The sequence below is a fragment of the Scomber scombrus genome, chromosome 17 (assembly GCF_963691925.1).
Source record: "Scomber scombrus chromosome 17, fScoSco1.1, whole genome shotgun sequence".
In the NCBI taxonomy this organism is placed as follows: domain Eukaryota; kingdom Metazoa; phylum Chordata; class Actinopteri; order Scombriformes; family Scombridae; genus Scomber; species Scomber scombrus.
In genome coordinates, this window is record NC_084986.1 from 23,780,887 (window position 1) to 23,799,513 (window position 18,627).

General features: G+C 37.7%; 1 protein-coding gene across 1 annotated transcript; it reads right to left on the reverse strand.

Moving 5' to 3' along the window:
• Positions 1-4,844: 4,844 nt before the first annotated feature.
• On the reverse strand, positions 4,845-14,203 carry si:dkey-63b1.1 (B2 bradykinin receptor). The gene is made up of 2 exons (XM_062436969.1): positions 14,186-14,203; positions 4,845-5,912 (listed from the first exon to the last, which is right to left on the reverse strand). The coding sequence occupies exons 1-2, from the start codon at positions 14,201-14,203 to the stop codon at positions 4,845-4,847; spliced, it is 1,086 nt and encodes a 361-aa protein (XP_062292953.1).
• Between the last annotated feature and the right edge of the window lie 4,424 nt (positions 14,204-18,627).

Sequence of the window (18,627 nt, forward strand, 5' to 3'; positions counted from 1 at the left end):
AAAATGTATTTCTCTTATAATGCACCTTACACATGAAATAATCTGCAAATGTCTTAAAATCAGATTTTTTACCAACATTACAGCTGTTCAAAAGTCTTATCTCAGACCTTGTTTCATTTTATTGTAACTGTTTTTAACTACACTGTATCTTGACTGTCTTACTTTATTTATTAATTGTTTTATTTTTCCTAATATTTTCTTTTATATATTTTCTTTTGTTTTCTTTGCCTGATATTGTTTTGTATTTTGTTGTTTTTCTGTAAATGTTTCTCGACACCATTGTAAATGAGGACTCCTCCTCAATGGTCTTTTGAGGTAAAATAAAGGTTAATAAATAGACCAATGCGTTTCAGCTGGTGGACTTCATCAGGGTCTTTATAAAACACATATTTATGATACGATGATGATATGATTGATCAGCCAATGGGTATTCCACCAATGTGGGTTGGGTACATGGTCATGTGACTTCAGGCATATCATTTTCCCACACAGGCAGGAAGGCAACAGGGGTATCCAATAAATGACATGGCGACACCATATCCCTCAACCCACCTCGGTAGATTACCCATTGGCTGATGCATATTTTGATGTACATAATTGGTTACATTTTGAATATTTGTTTACCTTTTACCTTATTTTAAATATCCTGAATAAATGCTGCTTATAATGTGTTTTATGATGATCCTGATGAAGGCCATAAACTGAAACACGTCGGTCTACTAATGAAGTTCTCCTATACTACAAGCTTTGACTTTCTTCAGACCTGTTTTTTCCTTCTCCATGGACCTTGGATGAAGGTAAAGTTGTGCCAGAATCTCCATCCTGTTTCTAACTTGCAGCAAACATCAGCGCCATCTAACAGGAACTTCTTAGACGACAGCTCTACAGTGACGAAACTTGTCAACAGTAAGACATAAGACAGCTTTGTGATCAAGATGTTGAATATCGTTGAAATTAAAAAAGATCATTTCTAATTTCTCCATTGCAATACTCACAGTTTCTTAACAACTGGGCTACTGTGGCTCAGGAGGTAGAACGGGTCATCCACTAATCAAAGGTTCGGTGGTTTGATTCCCAGCTCCTCCAGTCCACAGTTTCCTTGGGCAAGATACTGAACCACAAATTGCTCCTGAAGTCTGTGCCACAGTGTATAAATGTGTATGTGAATGATTAGCTCCTCCTAATGAGCAGACACCTTGCATGGCAGCTTGCCAACAGTGTATAAATGTGTGTGTGAATGGGTAAATGTAGCTTGTAGTGTAAAAGTGCTTTGAGTTGTCGGAAGACTAGAAAAGTGCTATACAAATTTGATTTTATTATCATTTACAGGCCTTAATATTATTTGTATTTATTATCTCATGTTTTATCATGGATCCCCAAGATGTTTAGCTATTAATAAATGTTATTCAAGGAAGCGTGGGTTGTTTTCTTTGAGCACAGTAAACAGAGCCCACTGTTTGGACAAGAAGTTATGGTTATGAGACTGATCCATTGATTATCATGAGGGTTAGAACTTCCTGGCACAAACACCTTCTAACTGTAGAGAGAGGTGAAGCCCAGCTGAGTTTATGTTTTATATTAATACAAATATTATGCTACAACAGTTTATAAACTGTTTACACCCACAGCTCTGCATGAGAGACAATATTTATACTAAGCACATCAGCTGATATATGAAATTGACTTAATTTTGAGTTTTTACACATGATACATGTTGGAAAAATCCCCACTATAAGTTTATTTGAGTAAGCGTACAGTTTCAAAACAACAATTTTGTGTGTAGTTACCCTTTAACAACACTTGATAGATAATTGCGCATCAGGATGTTGCATAAGTGTTACTAAAACACAGATTATTTATATTGTACATTTCTGCTGAGACCTCAGAGTTTTCCAGATGTCAGTTTGAATTTTGGTGTAGTTTATGAAATGTTACCCAAGATTTATTACCATAAAAATACATGACGCAGATTTGATTATTTTACTGAGAATTTAGATCCTTTATACAACAAAATGCTTACTCACTGATAAGAGGATTTCAACAGCATTTGATGGAAGATTCGATGAAAGTTCTTGTTATCACAAAAGCAACAGAGGTATTTGTTATCATTACTACCTGACCTCTTCAATCTATGAAAGTTATGTTCTAGGAAATGATGGGAGAACGAAAAGGAGGTGTTTTTATTTCATCTAATATGTCTTCCTTATCTGGAGTACATATTCATATGAAATGAAGAATTTTGGCCCAAACTGAGAAAGCAACACCTCACTTCCCCTCATGTTTCACAGCGCAAATTAAAATCCAGATCTGACAATAGAGAATTGTCAGCTTAGAACACATGCTATTTTGTTGTCACATACTTTAACTATGAATGATACCTGTCATATTATATAATGGTGAGATCTAGCTGTTAAAATGACATGCTATGATGCTAACTAAACACTGTCAAACATTTAATTAGTTTTAATAACTAAAACATTCATTTGTTGGTTGATTATCCAGACTGAAAGATAATTAACCAATAAAACAAGTGGATCGTTCTTAAAACAATATCTCTTATGAACTCCAACTTTTTCAGGAGCAATGTGACCTTCCTTCAGTTTAATCACATTGCAGTTAGTTGCCTTCATAGTGCAGGTCTTGAATAGTTAACCATCATAATGATGCACTTACTCATAGGCAGAAAAAGATCTAAAACAATGAAAGTCTTTGAAGATCACATTGGGATTTATCTTCAGCATTTGACAGTAGTTATTAAGCATCAATTGCATCATTAATCTTACAGATTTTGCACTGGAAATGAGTCGGTTAAAGATGCTAATATTTCTTAATATGTCAACAAAAAGATGACAAAGGGAAAAATAAGACAGCACAAAGGGCAGGATGGCACTGACACAAAGCCAAATGGTCTATTTATGCTAATGAGTCCCTCAGCCTTACCTCAGCATAATTCGACTTTATGTTTATTACTGAGGTCATAAGTGGTGGTGGTGTACTGGGATGCATTATGTGTTCAATGGTGTTCCTAATATTTTGCCTCCCTCATGTATGTTAATGGAGTGGACAAAATATTAGGAACACCATTCAATATGATGCGCCCTAATTCACCACCATCACCCACTATGACCTCAATAATAATAAACCAATAATAAAGAAGAATGATCCCCTTTCTGACAATGTCAACAAAAACTGAAAATGTATAAACTTCATAAATGTAGTGACATGACTGCAGTGAAACTGAGCATAGAGTTCAATGTCAGCTTCTGTAAAATAATACAGTTAAGTGTCCCAAATCTCTCCTATGTAAGGTACATATATAGGACCAGGCCAGCAGAGAGCTGAGGATGTTGGGGCTGTAGTCTTCTGGATGGTGTACAGATTGCATGGGACTTAAATGGCACTGGATGAACAATCAGGCTAGCTAGGGGCAATTTAATGCATGAACCTAGTTGTATTCCATGCAAGAAAGTGCTTACAAAAGGATAAACCCTTGACCTTTGAGTGTTTATTACCAGATAATCTTGAATGTGGCTGATATTGGAGAATCTTTGTCCAAGGGGTGAACAGAGTGAAACAAATGCTGTCACTGGACAAAAAGGAATACCTTTAATCTTCCTTTTTGTCAGTTTCATATAGTAAAGAGCAGGATGGCTGTAGAATCCTTGCAGAAAGAAAGAAAGACCGCTTTACTCACAATGAACAGAAAATGAGAAGGCAAAAAAAGAATACAGGCAGGTTGGTCTGGCTGTTTTCCAGCAAAGTTCAGTTTTATTTCTATCACAGCCTCACTATAAATAGAACTGACCACAACATGTAACACACTATTCCAGTAACATTAAAACAACCTCTCTACAGTTTTTAAGAGATATTATGACAGCAAACAGAAATCTATCCCATCATCAGTTTCAATCCAAATCTAAACCAATAATTAAAGTGGGGAACCAATTAAATATTAAAATCTGTTTAACTTCATAAATAGCTGCATCTTTATTTCCAGGAAGCTGTGGAGATTGTAGTGGAGAAAGAATATTCATTATATCCATATACATTTCAGTATTCTGTTAAACTGTGTTAGGCTTTGTTAGCATGTGTATCTTTCTCATAGTGTGGGAAAGTGCTGTGTACCGGACTCCCACTAAGGCACTGATAAGACACCACCGAGAAGGCCTCGTTATGTATCAGAAGAAGGCCTTGTTATGTATCAGGAGAATGGGCTGATTCTCAGAGAGGTGTGGGATGAGCCCGAAAGATATTATAACTTTGGTTCTGTTTCTTTACAGTTCAGTTCAGTTCTGTTCTCTGTACCTTACGTGTGCTGTGTGCTGAACTCATCTTGTACAAGATATATATATATTAAAATACTAGTTTGTGATCTAAATTCGTTTACTGGACTCATGATTTTCTCTCTCACCCTTAATTAAGGAAATCTCCACAACAAGATCAAACCAGAGCAAAAGCGAGTGAATATTAGACATACATTCGTCAGATGGACACACATTAATAATAATGTTGCTCTACGTCTGCTGGATATATAAATAGACAACTGCTAACATGTTCACCAGAATAGCTACGATATATACATATAAATATCATAATAAAACTATATATATATATACAATTTGACAGTATTGTGCTGTCAGTCTGTTCTGCTGCCCCCAAGTGGCCAAAACAGTCTATTAATGCGACTTCAAAATTCATTGAGGCAGTTTCACCTCTTACAGTGTTCTTTTAAAATAAAAGTTTTTTATGCACAGCTGTTTTCATGTATACCTTTAATGACAGTTCATCATAGGTGGTTTACTAGTTTACTTGGTTAAAACTACAGAAATCCTCGCAGCAACAGTTCATGTAACGGTTTGCTTTAGTCCAAATGTTTCAAGTTTTCCTAGGCTTATACGGTGAGTCTCATTGAGTCTTTTCACTGAGGTGAAGCTCACAGTGAGGTAAGTAATGTCTTTTGACCAGGGGTTCAAAGTTTTCCCAAACACCTCTTTTGCTTTTCTCCTGAAATGTTTCCCCACAATGACAAACAGGAAGGGGTTAATAGCACTGTTGCTGTATGCCAGATATGAAGACAGCTGCATGCAGATGTCTAAGACATGACCCCAGAGGCATGCAGGTGTAAGGTCGAAGTAATCCAGAGTATCAAGAAAGCACATCACTTGGTGTGGAGCCCAGCAGATGAGGAAGACTGCCAGCACAGCCAGAACCAAGTTGGTGGCTTTCCTCTCCGCCCTCAACCCTGGAAGTCTGATGGGTCTCCCGCTTTTCAGAGCAGCCACGATGTGATAGGTGCAGTATCCCACAACTAGGACTGGGATTACGAAGCCCAACACGTTTTTGGCAATGTTGTGGTGCACCCTCCAGTTTGGTTGAGGGTAGGACAGAATGCAGGCGTACACACCAGGATCTTCTGCATACTTTACAGTACGGAAGAGCAAGATGGGCAAATTGAGAAGGAATCCCAGGATCCAGATCCCCAAGCAGATACGCTTAGCCCAGGCAGCTCTCCTTAGACGGCTGGGGTTCATGGGCTTCACCAGAGCCAGGTATCGGTCCAAGCTAACCAGCATGAGGAACAGAACACTGCAGATGTAGTTTGCTGAGATGGCCACATTAACCAGCTTACAGAGGACCTCTCCAAATTCCCACTGATATCCCTGTGCGATTGTAACGGCCCAGAAGGGAAGGCAGGACAACATTACCAGATCAGCAGCAGCAAGGTTCGCAAGGTAGATATCTGCCACGGTGCAGGGCTTCCTCTGAAGGAAGAACACACAGAGAACCAGGCCGTTTCCCACCATCCCCACAATACTGATCAGTCCCAGATATGCCGGCTGCAGAGAGGACAGCCACAGCCAGGCTTCAGTGTAGTTACTGCAGGGGTCTGATGCATTCACATCCATTGGAAACTGTGAATGATAAAGGTTCACGGTCAAAGCATTGCCATTATAAGCAAGCAAACCTTATTTATATACCAATTTTCTGAACAGTAGTGTGCTAGGGTGTTTATTCAGATCCCCATAGTAACAGTGACTACACTTTTTGGGGTTACCATAAATATTATTAACGATCACATAGCTTAAATAACAGAATCACATCTGTAGCATTCACACTCATAACAAGACTCAATGAATAACCCAACCAACAACCAACACTAACTCAAAGCATCTGATACATACAATAGCTCTATATAACTGTTCTGTAATTGATTACTCTTTGTATCAGTTCATTACAATCAGGCTAAAACATTTTTCTCTTATTTCTATAATTAAATCTGTTCAGTTAAATAAAGACTTATTACATTTGTGTAACATTACCCAAAAGACTAGTAGCCTATAACCAAAGTTTTAAGTGTGCCTAATTAATTAAAACAGGAAACTGCAGGTATGTCCTGTTTGGCTGCCGGGCATGAACAAAAAACATTTTACTCTAAATTAGGGTTGTTTGGTGTCTGCCATCTGTGTTTAAACACTGTGTATAATTCACAAAGTTAAAATGATAAAATCAAGAGAGAGCCAAAGAAAACACATGGCTTTTAAGATGCTCTTTTTTTTTTAAAGTGTGAACAACTTATTCTATCTTTATTCTTTAGTTTTGCAAAATTATACACCTCTGCATTATAAGAGGACAGACAGATCAGAGTCTGAATCTGGATTGCTTAAATTTTTTTTCTTTGAGACTGTCCACACATAGCCTGATCATTGTAATATTTAATGCTGGTTATTAATGAAGATAGTATAAAGCTAAAAGCAGCATAACAGCTGTAAATTAAAAAAATATCTTTGGCCTTGTATGCATCCTCCCTGTCTAGGCATTAGGAATAAAAAAATTCCCTCTATCTCCTTTGCAAAAAAGCTTCATAACTGCTTACCTCAACTCTGTGACTCTGTCAGTTCCATTCAGATTTGCCTTGTGTTCAGTCCAAGCAGATCCTCCAGTTGATCTAGCCTCCAACTGAAGTTAACACTGTGAAACTGGTTGCTTTTATATGAGCAGACCCTGAGATCATCACTGCGTCGTCACTTGCAACTCACGCCTTTTTTTCCCCCCACAGTTACCATGTCATGTTCTGGCTCATCAAAAAGGCATTCGCAATCCAGAAGTATTATGTTTTCACTTTTAAGTCCCGACTCAGTGACTGGCAACAAAGAGTCTATACAAGTTGAATTACACATAATTGCATTTTTGGCTTCTGTACTGGAACCATCAGCCACAAATGCAATTGCTAAGTGTTAATGCGATTAGGAAAGGTTCAAATCTCTGGTCTGCTTGGGGAAACCTAGTGAGAAAAAAATAGATAACCCCTTGCAGGCCCTCAGCAGCTGTTGAGGTTCCCTTCAGCAACAAACTGAGACCCAGAACGCTCCACGGTTGGATCCGAGCCAAAATAGGGAGTCTGGTTGTTTTGGGCGACTGCCAGATGTGTGCAGCTGTTTGAATGTGAAGCAGAACCGTATTGAAGTGGATCATGTGTGTTCATGCAGAAACATTTCAGGCTAAAATAAATATAATGAGAACAAGTGTGTATGTGCTCAAGCAAAAAAGTATTTATATTGTTTTCTCTTGGCCTTTGAGTCATATGTGCAGCATTGTTCCACAACTCTGAATCACCAATCACATCTCGGAATGGTTCAGCAATTCAAATAGACGTCTATTTCCTCTGGTTGAGGAAGCGTTCACCAATCACAGCCTTCTGCAAAATCATTTTATGGATGAGGATGAGGTTCCCATCCATTATCGGAACCTCATCCTCTAACAGCTGTTTTCATGAAAACAAGTGATAAAAAGAGGGGGGGGAATTTGTGTACACACAATGGCTTCCATTCACAAGCAGGGTTATTATAGTTAACAAAAACTAAGACTAAAACTAAAACTAGCAGTGAAAAAATAATTTAGTTAACTGAAATAAAAAATCAAAATGACAGTTGTTAGTTACTGACATAACTAAATAAAAACAGTATACAATAACAATGCAAAACTAACTTAAACTAAACTGAATTGCAGTTTGACTTCTTGAGATAACGGGCTGGTTCCAGTAATGGCAGCATAGCGGATGCCGGCTGCCGCATAACGCACAAGAAGAAGATGCTTGATGTGCAATTTATGATTTTCTAGAAAGAAGAAGAAGTTGTTCCAGACAGAAAACGTCACAGCCCAATATGGGAATATGTTGACGACGACCCCACAGTAGACAAAAAGTAAAAATGTTGTGACAAAGAGTGATGGGAACATTTGTGGGATACAGCTAAAAGGGAAAATCTAATTTGGAAGTGAAGACCAAACTAAAACTAGTCAATTCCTGAAAATTAATACTAAACTAAAACTACTTAATCACTTGTTCAACTAACTAAAATGAAAACAAACTCAACAATAACTCTGTTCACAAGAGAGCTGAAGCAAGAAAAGAAAGAAAAACAAACATATTTTCCCAACTGCCCATCCCCTTTGTATATGATCAAATAACTAACTAAAAACACACTTATCAAAAAAAATGAGCTCTTGGAGAAACATTTTTCCCAAGGATGCGTTCTGTCAAAGGTCGGTCTTATCACGCACCTTTGACAGAAAGCATCCTTGGGAAAAATGTATCTGATGTTTTTTAGTTTGGCTCATGAAACTCTCATGACTCTATACTGCAGCCAGCCACCAGTAGACAAGATACTTTGGCTTAGCTTTTGGGTAGCTGTCATGGCGTCCATCCTATATTTATATACAGTCAATGAGCTGCACTCAAACTGTATGGACCTGATGTGACTGGCATGTTTGTCCATTTCTATGACTGACCTTTCCTCCAGGCCTTCAGGCTTGTTCAACCTAACTGTATAAAGCTGTCTAGATAAGTGTTCTAACATTCAAGCACTATTACATTAAGGGGAACATTATTGTTCCTGTTTTAAGGACCCTGAGGACAGTCAACTCATAGAAAGCTGCAGAATACACCAGGCAGACCGTGTGCTCAGAGACTGTGTTCATCAACTGTAATGTCATCAGAAAATCATTGAGTCAAGCTATTGTTGTGGCTTCAAGACAGCCACTACATCAGAGTTCCAAGAAAATAAACAATTTCATGTTGCAGCAACTATTGCCCCATAGCACTCACTCCCACGATGATGCAGTGCTTTGAGAGGCTGGCAAAGGACCACAGGATATCCAGACCCACACACTTGAACTCTCCCTGACTACTATAACTAAACAAACCATATCTTCTCCACCTGAGCCTTGCACATTTGGAGGAAAAAAACACCCAAGTGTGGGCTATTGAACTTCCTGACAGACTCCAGAAAAAAAAAAAACACTTCACCATCTAAATGAGCACCATCGCTGAGGGATGTGTCCAAAGTCCACCACTGTTTAACCTGATGACTCCACGACTGTTGTGCCAAGTTTACCTCAAACTACATCATTAAGTATGAGAATGTCATAACAGTAGTGGACCATGAAAACATCTCATCTCTAGCCAAGAGAGACCAGCAGTGCTTTCACTTTCTGCAACAGATGAGGAAAACACACCTTCCCCCTCCCATCCTCACCACATTCTACAGAGGCACCATAGAGAACGTACTGACCAGCTGCATCTCTATCTGGTATGGAGACTACTTCACATTGGACGTTCCTGAAGAACTCCATTCAGGATCATATCAGACGAACAAAGCTTGAACAAGGCCACCATCATTGCTGGGGGGCCTCACTCATCTCCATCAGACTTCTTAACTTCCAGTAACAGCCCCCCTACTCACATACACAGGCATCCACTGACTCATAAACAAACCGACACTTAAACTGCCAGTCCTGTGCTTATTTTTAACCTGGAATGTCCTATTTTTATTCATCATGTGTGATACACTCATATTATTTACAGTATGTATATTAAACTGTTGTTTTGTACTTGTCAGTTTTTCCAGCGTTTTTTTTCATATTCCATTCATTGTGTACAGTATACCCATGGTTGTATGTTCATAAAGTAACTTATTATCTATCTCAGTCTTTTAGTATTTTGATATTTCATTGTATTACATGTACCATCATGTTGTTCTGCTGTGCTTTCTTTATGTCTGAATAACAAAAAAGTTAATCTTGAGTCTTGAATCTTGAATTTAACATAAATTGAGTGTGTGTGTGTGTGTGTGTGTGTGTGTGCGTGTGTGTGTGTGTGTGTGTGCGCGCACGCTTGTTTCTCTGTGTGATTCTGCGTTGATAAAACTGATGAGAACAAGACACCAAAACTCAAAACTACATTGCTGAAATAATTTCACTATGAGCAGTTGGAAGTTCAAGAGCACAATCCAGTGACAGAAGAAACTTGCACTCAAAATGAGTGTGATGAGATAGTTTCCCATAACAGTATCAACAGAAGTCTACGGCACAGAGGAATAACATATATCAAACTTTGGGGCTAGCAGGGAACAAACTACTGTGCATACTTGGTGTCCAGCTGAGCAATTCTTTTAGGTCCAGTATACAGATTGTATAATACATCCATGGTAGATGCATGGATGTATTGTTTTATCTTTTTTATTATTATGGATCTTTTTGGGATGAGGGGGCGGGGTCGTTGCAATTTTGCAAGTGGTCACTGGGGGAAAAAGGCTGCCCCATCCAGCTCTACACCTTATATTCCTTGTTATTCCTTTTATTTATGTTCATTCTTTTTATTTATGTTTACTCCTTTAATTTTAATTTATGCTGTTGTGATAAGGACTGCTCTCAAAGAAAGTTTCATTGTACAGAAATGTGCAATGACAATAAAGCATCTATCGCTATAATACACACACATACACACACACACACACACACACACACACACATAATATTCATTCATATTAATAATGTTATTGATTTTTAATAATCATCTCAGATAACTATTACTTAGTGCTAACAGTCAAACATTCTCCTACTGAGTCCCAACAACAGAAACATTCATTAACTGATGTAATTGTAATTTTCGCTCAGAAAAAATAAAAATATTCCAATGGTTGAGCATGTGTCAGTAACTGTGTCAGATTCAGCTGATTTTTATGATGTGTGCATGAAGTCTGTGCGACAGCGTTCATCTTTTCAGAGTCAAACGCTTGCAGATGGTTACCTGTAGTTGGTTGTCTTTGTCAGCGTGCTCTCATGCATTCATCTCTCAGCTTCCTGCTTCACATCTCTTCACTACCCTGCCTCTCTCAAATCAGGTCACGCAGTATCATGCAGGGAGGCCTGCTACACTGCAATCTGCAGATCAGCCTGCTGCCTGTCACCAGAGATGAATGACTTAATTAAAGTTTTAGAGTGGGAGTAGAGGGCTGCACAAGGGTTGAGCAGGGTAGGGCCACGGGCTGTTATTCTTATACGTTTGATCTTTTATCTTTGATTTGCATCCTGACCACACAATCACATGCTAATGTTTACAGGCTCTGAGGTGGAGGAGTATTTTTAACACTCTGCTATGGTTTAGATTAAGAAATAAATGTGGCACCGATAAATTAAGGGTCATGTGTATGTGACAGTTTGACTGACATGTCGGTAGAAGTTTAGCACTGATGCTAACAGTGTTTTTGAAGAGCTAAACAAGACACATGTGGTGTGAGCCAATGGTTCACAGTCTGATGCTTACACAGTGCAAAACAGTGAATATTCCTAACATGAAAATGTGTGCTGTGTATCATTCTGATACATCATTTTAGTAATCATCAGATGTTTACTAGATCATTGATCAAAAGTGGCAGTTCAAGCATCCTTTACAAAAAGTAAGCAGAAATTAAAAATGAGAGAAAAGTAGGCTTTATGGTACTCATATATTCACATATACATACATACTCTTTAATCAGTGATTTGAGGGAATATATTCCTTCCCTTGAATTGTAATAGAGCTAAGTAATTCAAAATGTTATGTAAAATAATACATTTTTTGTTCAGAATGACGACCTTCTAAATCAGTGATCTCCAACCCTGCTCCTGTAGAGCTACTGCCTTGCATGTTTCAGGTGTCTCCCCACGAAGAACACATGAATTCCTTATCAAGCCTTTTGATAAGCTTCAGCTGCTTGATAACGAGTTAATAATTAGAATCAGGTGTGTTAGAGGGGAAGATACCTAAAACATGCAGGGCAGTAGCTCTCCAGGAGCAGGGTTGGTGACCACTGTTCTAGATGATCAGTTTATTAATCAACTCCAGGATGTGTTTATTTCTCACTGATCATCTAAATAAAACTATTAGAGCCCGACCGATATATCACTCAGCCGATATTATCAGCCAATATTGACCTATCACAGATTCTGTATTGGCCACATTTAATGTATATTTGATCCTTTTTCTTAACTCAAGTTTAACATATACATACATGTTTTTTTTGTTATATGTGTATTTCTTCATTTGGTTAGTTATAGTTATTTATCATTATTAAATTCCTAGTGAAGTGCACTGTTTCTGTTTCAAGTTTATTGTCAAAGTTTATTATCAAATGGTAAAATTTCATATTTCAAGTGTTTTTTCCAAAAAATGTATGTTCATGTAGATATTCTTAAAATATGAAATTATCAGTTGATAGATCGATATTGGAATTGTGTTACTCCTAAATATCGGCATTGGCCACAACAATCCAATCTCTGTCGGGCCCTAGTAACTCTAATACTGTTTCGTTGATCCTATGTACTATGTTGGCCCAAATCTACTAATTTTTTTTTTCTAGAGATGATATTGAAAAAAAAGGATGGGGTCATCTTCTATTTGAGGACTAGTCAATTATATATTAAGAAGATAAGATATTATTTTATTGTAGAGAGAGAGAGACATGAAAGAATCACTGCTGTCACAGAGAATGAATAGAATAAATCTTTTGCCTCCAAAACCCTTACAAGAAAGAGTGACTAACAGACAGGGTTCATGTTCATGACATTTATGTTCTGCTTTAATAGAAATCCCTTCTTTTTGGAGTAACTTTGCCAACGGAATGAGTGTGAAAGTTTGTCTTGTCTTCAAAAAGCAGGTGTTAGAACATTAAACATTCGAGCCATTGGGGTGTTTGGTCCTTATGTAGAAATGAAATCAAGCAAACAAAGCATTCTTTTTAATTAAGTAAGCCCCAGAGTGATCAAATGCCATATGTTGCAGTTAGTTAAACCTCAGACTCACTGTTTACGTAACGGTCTTAATTGCCATGGAACCCTGATTGAATAAAATAGAATAAAACATATTAGGCAAGAAACAACACATTCTCACTCTCAACTCATCCATTCACCTTTTTATTTACCCTCCGGTGGTGCTATGATGCTGTGAACATCTAAACCTGATGGACCTGGAAGTGTATTAAGGTGTTCTTTTAATGATATCCTCAACACTTCTCAACACAAAAACATGAGTGTTCTTGGTAACTCAACAATATGATTGGTTAATGGTTATGGTTAATGTTCAGGCCATTAGTTGTAATTATACATCCTTTAATCTTGAGAAATAAAGGTTTTTTTTGTCAATGAAATGAGAAAATAGAAACTTTATCATGAAGCTAAACCAAATACACAATTGCCTGGAGAGTAACATATGCCAGTGTGAAGACTCTACATGGCTCCTCCATTAAAATACTGACCTTTGAACTTTGGCATGTTTGAAGCTTTATAACTCCACAATAAAAGACAGACTCTTATCGAGAGCTCTTACCTCAGCTATCATGTGAGTATAATCAGCAACTGGAGGTGCTGTCAGATAAGGGTAAAACATGGAAAACATTCATTTTCAACCATTTAACAATTAACGCCTTAAACTCCTCAGTTCGCTCTCAATTCAGTATTTACAACTTCAAATTCTAGAATAATACTAGAATAAACAACAGTTATCAACAGTTGTAGGTGGTATATCTATTAAATATATCAAATACGTAGTACAGCCAAGCTAGTGATTACACTGCAAGTAATTACACAGTGAGGAAAATACTTTCAAGTGGTGCGTCATACAGTCTTCCCACCAGACTGATGCTCACAGTGTTGTATAGCACCAAAGGATAGAGAACTTAAACTAAAGAGGCATCCAGTGCGTTACAAGGTGACGTCAACGTGTCCTGACCAATCACGGGTATGTTGATGAGATGGGAGTGAAAACATGTTGTAAGAAGACAATGAGGTCAATGGTTGGCCACTCTGTAACATCCATAGGGCTGGTGTGATGACTGATGTACTGACAAATGTGATGGAGCAGTTTATCTACACAAACATTAGCAGACATCCAGCGGTAATTACATTTCCTCATGCGTTCATCTCATCTGCATGATAAGACCTGGTTTCTTCTTTCTTATTGTTCTGTGAAGGCAACATACCAGTCCTCCTCTAAGACGGCCATTACTCATGTCTTCCATTTCTTTACCAACTGTAAACAAACCTCCGCTTGGCTTACTGTTGCTCAACTCTTTTCAATTGTTCTACTCTTGTGTTGTTGTGTTAGACTTCATATTGTTAAGACAGTAATGTAAACTATAACTACACTTGCAAGCCAAATAAGGATGAGATGATGCATTAATGACATGAGAGGCAGCAATAGTTTGAGGCGAGTAAACATTTTCTGAGCTCGGATTTGAAATTGAAACTTAATCTACTGGATTATTAAATAATACGCTGCATTATTTTACAGTTTGCTCACTGATTTCATCTTCTTCTTTTTGTTTTTTCCAGTTATGAGTTAAAATGAAACATGTTCCAAATAATGTAAATAGGAATGAAGGGTTGCAACCAGAAGAGAAGGCAAATCAGACAAATGGAGTATCGGTTTAAGTGCTCTTCAACAGTACATTAATTAGCAGCAGTCAGGTAGCACCTAACCCTAACCCAGTTATTCCTAAAAGCATGTAATATTTCCACTAGTTATTTTCTATAGAAACAGGGTGGAGGTTTCTACTTCACCTACTTCCAAGGTGCATGGAGAAGGAAAATAGTGCGAAGAAAGTCAAGCTGGTGGCCTTCAACAGGGTCATCATAAAACACATAACAAGCAGCATTTAGGGTATTTTAAAAAAGAGAAAAAGTTTAACAAAGTAAAACAAATATCAAAAATGTAACCAGTAATGTGCATCCAGATATACATCAGCCAATTGGTAATCCACCAAGGTGGGTTTGGTACATGGTCATGTGACTTCAGGCCAGTCATTGTCCCAGACATGCAGGGAGCAAAGGGGAGTATCCAATAAATAACATGGTGACACATTATTTGGTCCATGAAGCAGAAAAATACAGCCTAAAATCTAAAGTGTGTTTATATGATATACCATATTGGCTTACATGTATGCATAAATACAGTATACATACATAGACAAATATATAAATACATGCATACTGTACATACATACATAAAAATACCCTCATACAGATATGTATATTAATATACATATGCTAAATGTGGGATGAGTAAAAAGTTCTGTATTGCTGCAGCTTTGAACTTTACTAGTTATTTTCCCAATTCCCCATATAATGTATGGGGAAGGTCTAGTGTGCACACATTCACAGTCATTCACAGGTGTGTCATTATTATGCTCATTGATCTTATAATTGATAAAATTTCCATCAGCTCTTGGAGTCATTACACATTGGAGTCAAACACAGAAAAACATGCTAAAATAGAATAAAGTTCATAAAAGGTTTCTGCACAATGTGCTGCTATCTGATTTTCGTACACACAGGGTGACAGTAACCTCACCATAGAAGGCCTCAGTTTGCCTGATAGAGCTGCTCCAGATCGGAGCGTGTCAACAGTTCCTATTTAAAATAAACTCGGTTGCAAAATATGTTCACAGAATTGCACTTTATAATAATAACATTTACTGAAACTGGGATCTAGCAGATGATAAACCAAGAAAAGTGACTTCACACATTGCTGCTTGATGTTTGGGTCCAAGTTTTCAGTCAGTGTTTAAAACTTCTTAAGTATTGATGGAAATGCTGTGCATCTTTATACACACATAGTCATTTCTTTATTGTGGAACTTTTCAAAATAAAGCAATTGTGGTTTTAGCATAACTTGTTGCAGACATATACAGTACATCATCAGGCCTGCACCTCTCAACTTCACTATCTATGCATGGACACTCACCATTCTAATTAACCTGTTAAATGGCTGGAATTTAGAACAAGCCAAACACTTCCTCACCTACTTTAATGCTAACAGACGGGGGGAAAATTTTAAATGTTGCTCTTAAAAAACAATGCAAGTGGAATATGTAAGTTTGTTAACAATGAACTTTGACAATGACGCCAAATCTATCTGTATTCCTTCATAGGCAAAACATGAGCAAAATACTTAAAAATATATTTTTTCTTTTTTCTTTTTCAATTAGATTCAGGTGCAAAATGCCCCTGAGAGGCTGGGGACGCTTGCAGGGCTTTTACCCATGATTGGTCAGCCAGATCTGTAATCATATTTCAACTATAATGGTAATAACTAACAATTCACTGTTCATCGGTATTCCAAAGGTTTCCAAAGGAGACAATAGAAATGAGTCTAGCAACTTTTAATCTTCATTCTGCATTTGTGAAGTGTGGTTTTGTTGCATTTACGCACACTCAGCACTGTATAATGATGACTGCATCACAATGTGACTTAGCTTCTGGTAGTCATCCTTCACTGAATACTGCCCCAAATTATCTCTCTATAATACTGGTCTCTGATGGGTCAACAGAACATCCATCAAACCAATCCTTTACCACAATACTGAACATTATAGCAGTTCTTAAAGAAACATACACATCACTTTTCTTAAGGCATTTTCAACAATAAGTGAGAACTTTTTTAAACTTTTTCATAGCCCATTTAGACAAATTTACTAGATTACAGTTTATTCCCTCATTTGTTGGCATTGCTGCCTTTCTTGTGTGAAACAATTTGTAGCCTCACTACACAGGGAACCTTTAATTTGAGAATTATTAGCTGAGATGTAGTATATGACTCCATGAATGTTCAGAGAAAATATAAAGACAGGGAACGCTACATTCCCAGGTAATGTCAGCTACTTTGGGTTTAAGTAAAGCTCAAATGAAGCAGGATAAAGCATTCATTTAACTTTATATGTTTCTGTAACCTCGCTCATCACTAAACCGAGTGGAACTTGACTTTATCTTGTGTCACAAAGTTTATGTAATAGTCAAACCGAAACAATTTCTTCTTTCTTTTTTTGGAAATGTTGGCCGAGGACATTGAACACACTATGTTCTGCCATTTCTTGCTTCAGACTCTTGAAAATCAGCAGTTAAGAATGTTTGTTTCATTCCCACTGGACTGTTGAGGTTTCCATTACAATCTGGACTGTCATCTCCTCTGACTGTCTTATGGCATGAAACTTATCCTGAGTGCTCACATGAACAGAATGTATCTCAGGCTAACTTGAAAATAAACAGGACTGTCTTCGCATCTGACCAGCTCACGCTTGAGGAAGGAGAGGTGATTAGCATAATGTACACCAACAGTTAATGATCACTATCTCCAGTCATTTCCTGACAACTAGTCCCTGGTGAGTCATGAGGTACACGCTACAAACCTGGACAGAGTAGGTGAAAGAAAGAAACCACAGCTCTAGGCTGACTTTTCCTTTTACTGACTGTAAGCTCAAAACTAAATATCTGGCTTAAAGAAACCACATTCACCTTAGCAATATAAGCAAAACATTCCAGCACACACCAGGAATGTCTGTTCTAGTTCATCTTAATTTATCAGTCAGAACGGGTGTTATCAGTAGTTATCAGCCTCCCAGATGTGGGTAAGAAGGGGTCTGTTTCACCTGCTAGTAGGTTCAGAAGGCCATTATTATCTATTCATTTGGTTAATCAGTAATCATCTCTTGGTAAGCTGTATCAATGTAAGGGAAAACCCTTATGTTGGACTGCATCTGCATCACGTGACTGAGATATTTCCTTGGGTGAAAACAAATAAATGGCTGCAATACAATTTATTTTCATATTCTTTGTTCAGTGAATGTATATGATGTTTAGTTTGTTATTATTAAAAAAAATTGTTCAGGTATTGGCAGGTTGCTGTGGTGGTTGCAATGTACGCAACCCGGTATCACAGCAGTTCATGAAATAAACACGAAATTGAATTGATAGATTTGTGTATGTTGACACATATTTTCCAGGAAGAGATGGAAACGGATCATCTGCTGTAGGAACCACTGACAGGAACAGCTGAAAGATGATGTAATCTGCCACAGTGTGACTTTTCTGCATTTTACAGACAAAAGCACGCACAGTGCTGGCTAAACAATCTGCTGCTTGAATGATGACATTTATCTCGGCTGATAGTGAAGACAAGAAGATTGAAGAATCGATAACAGACAGCGATGCAAACAGTTCCTTTTTCAAAACCCACAAAGTGACAGAATATGAGACACAATATGCACTGAGTTTGCTTTTGAAATGCTGTATATGCAGCAGCGGAGATGGCAGCCACAGAGGCAAAAGAACATGTGAGCGATGTGACAGCAGGTCTGCAGCGGAGTGTGAGAAGAGTACTGATAACTTAAATACACCGCCATGAATATTTCAATCAGGAGAGACAAGTAAATGAGAAAGAATGATGTTTTTCATATAAGTACAATGAGATAGACAAAGTCTTTGGTAAGAGACAAAGTCTTTGGTAAGAGACAAAGTCTCCGCTTGAACTCCATCATC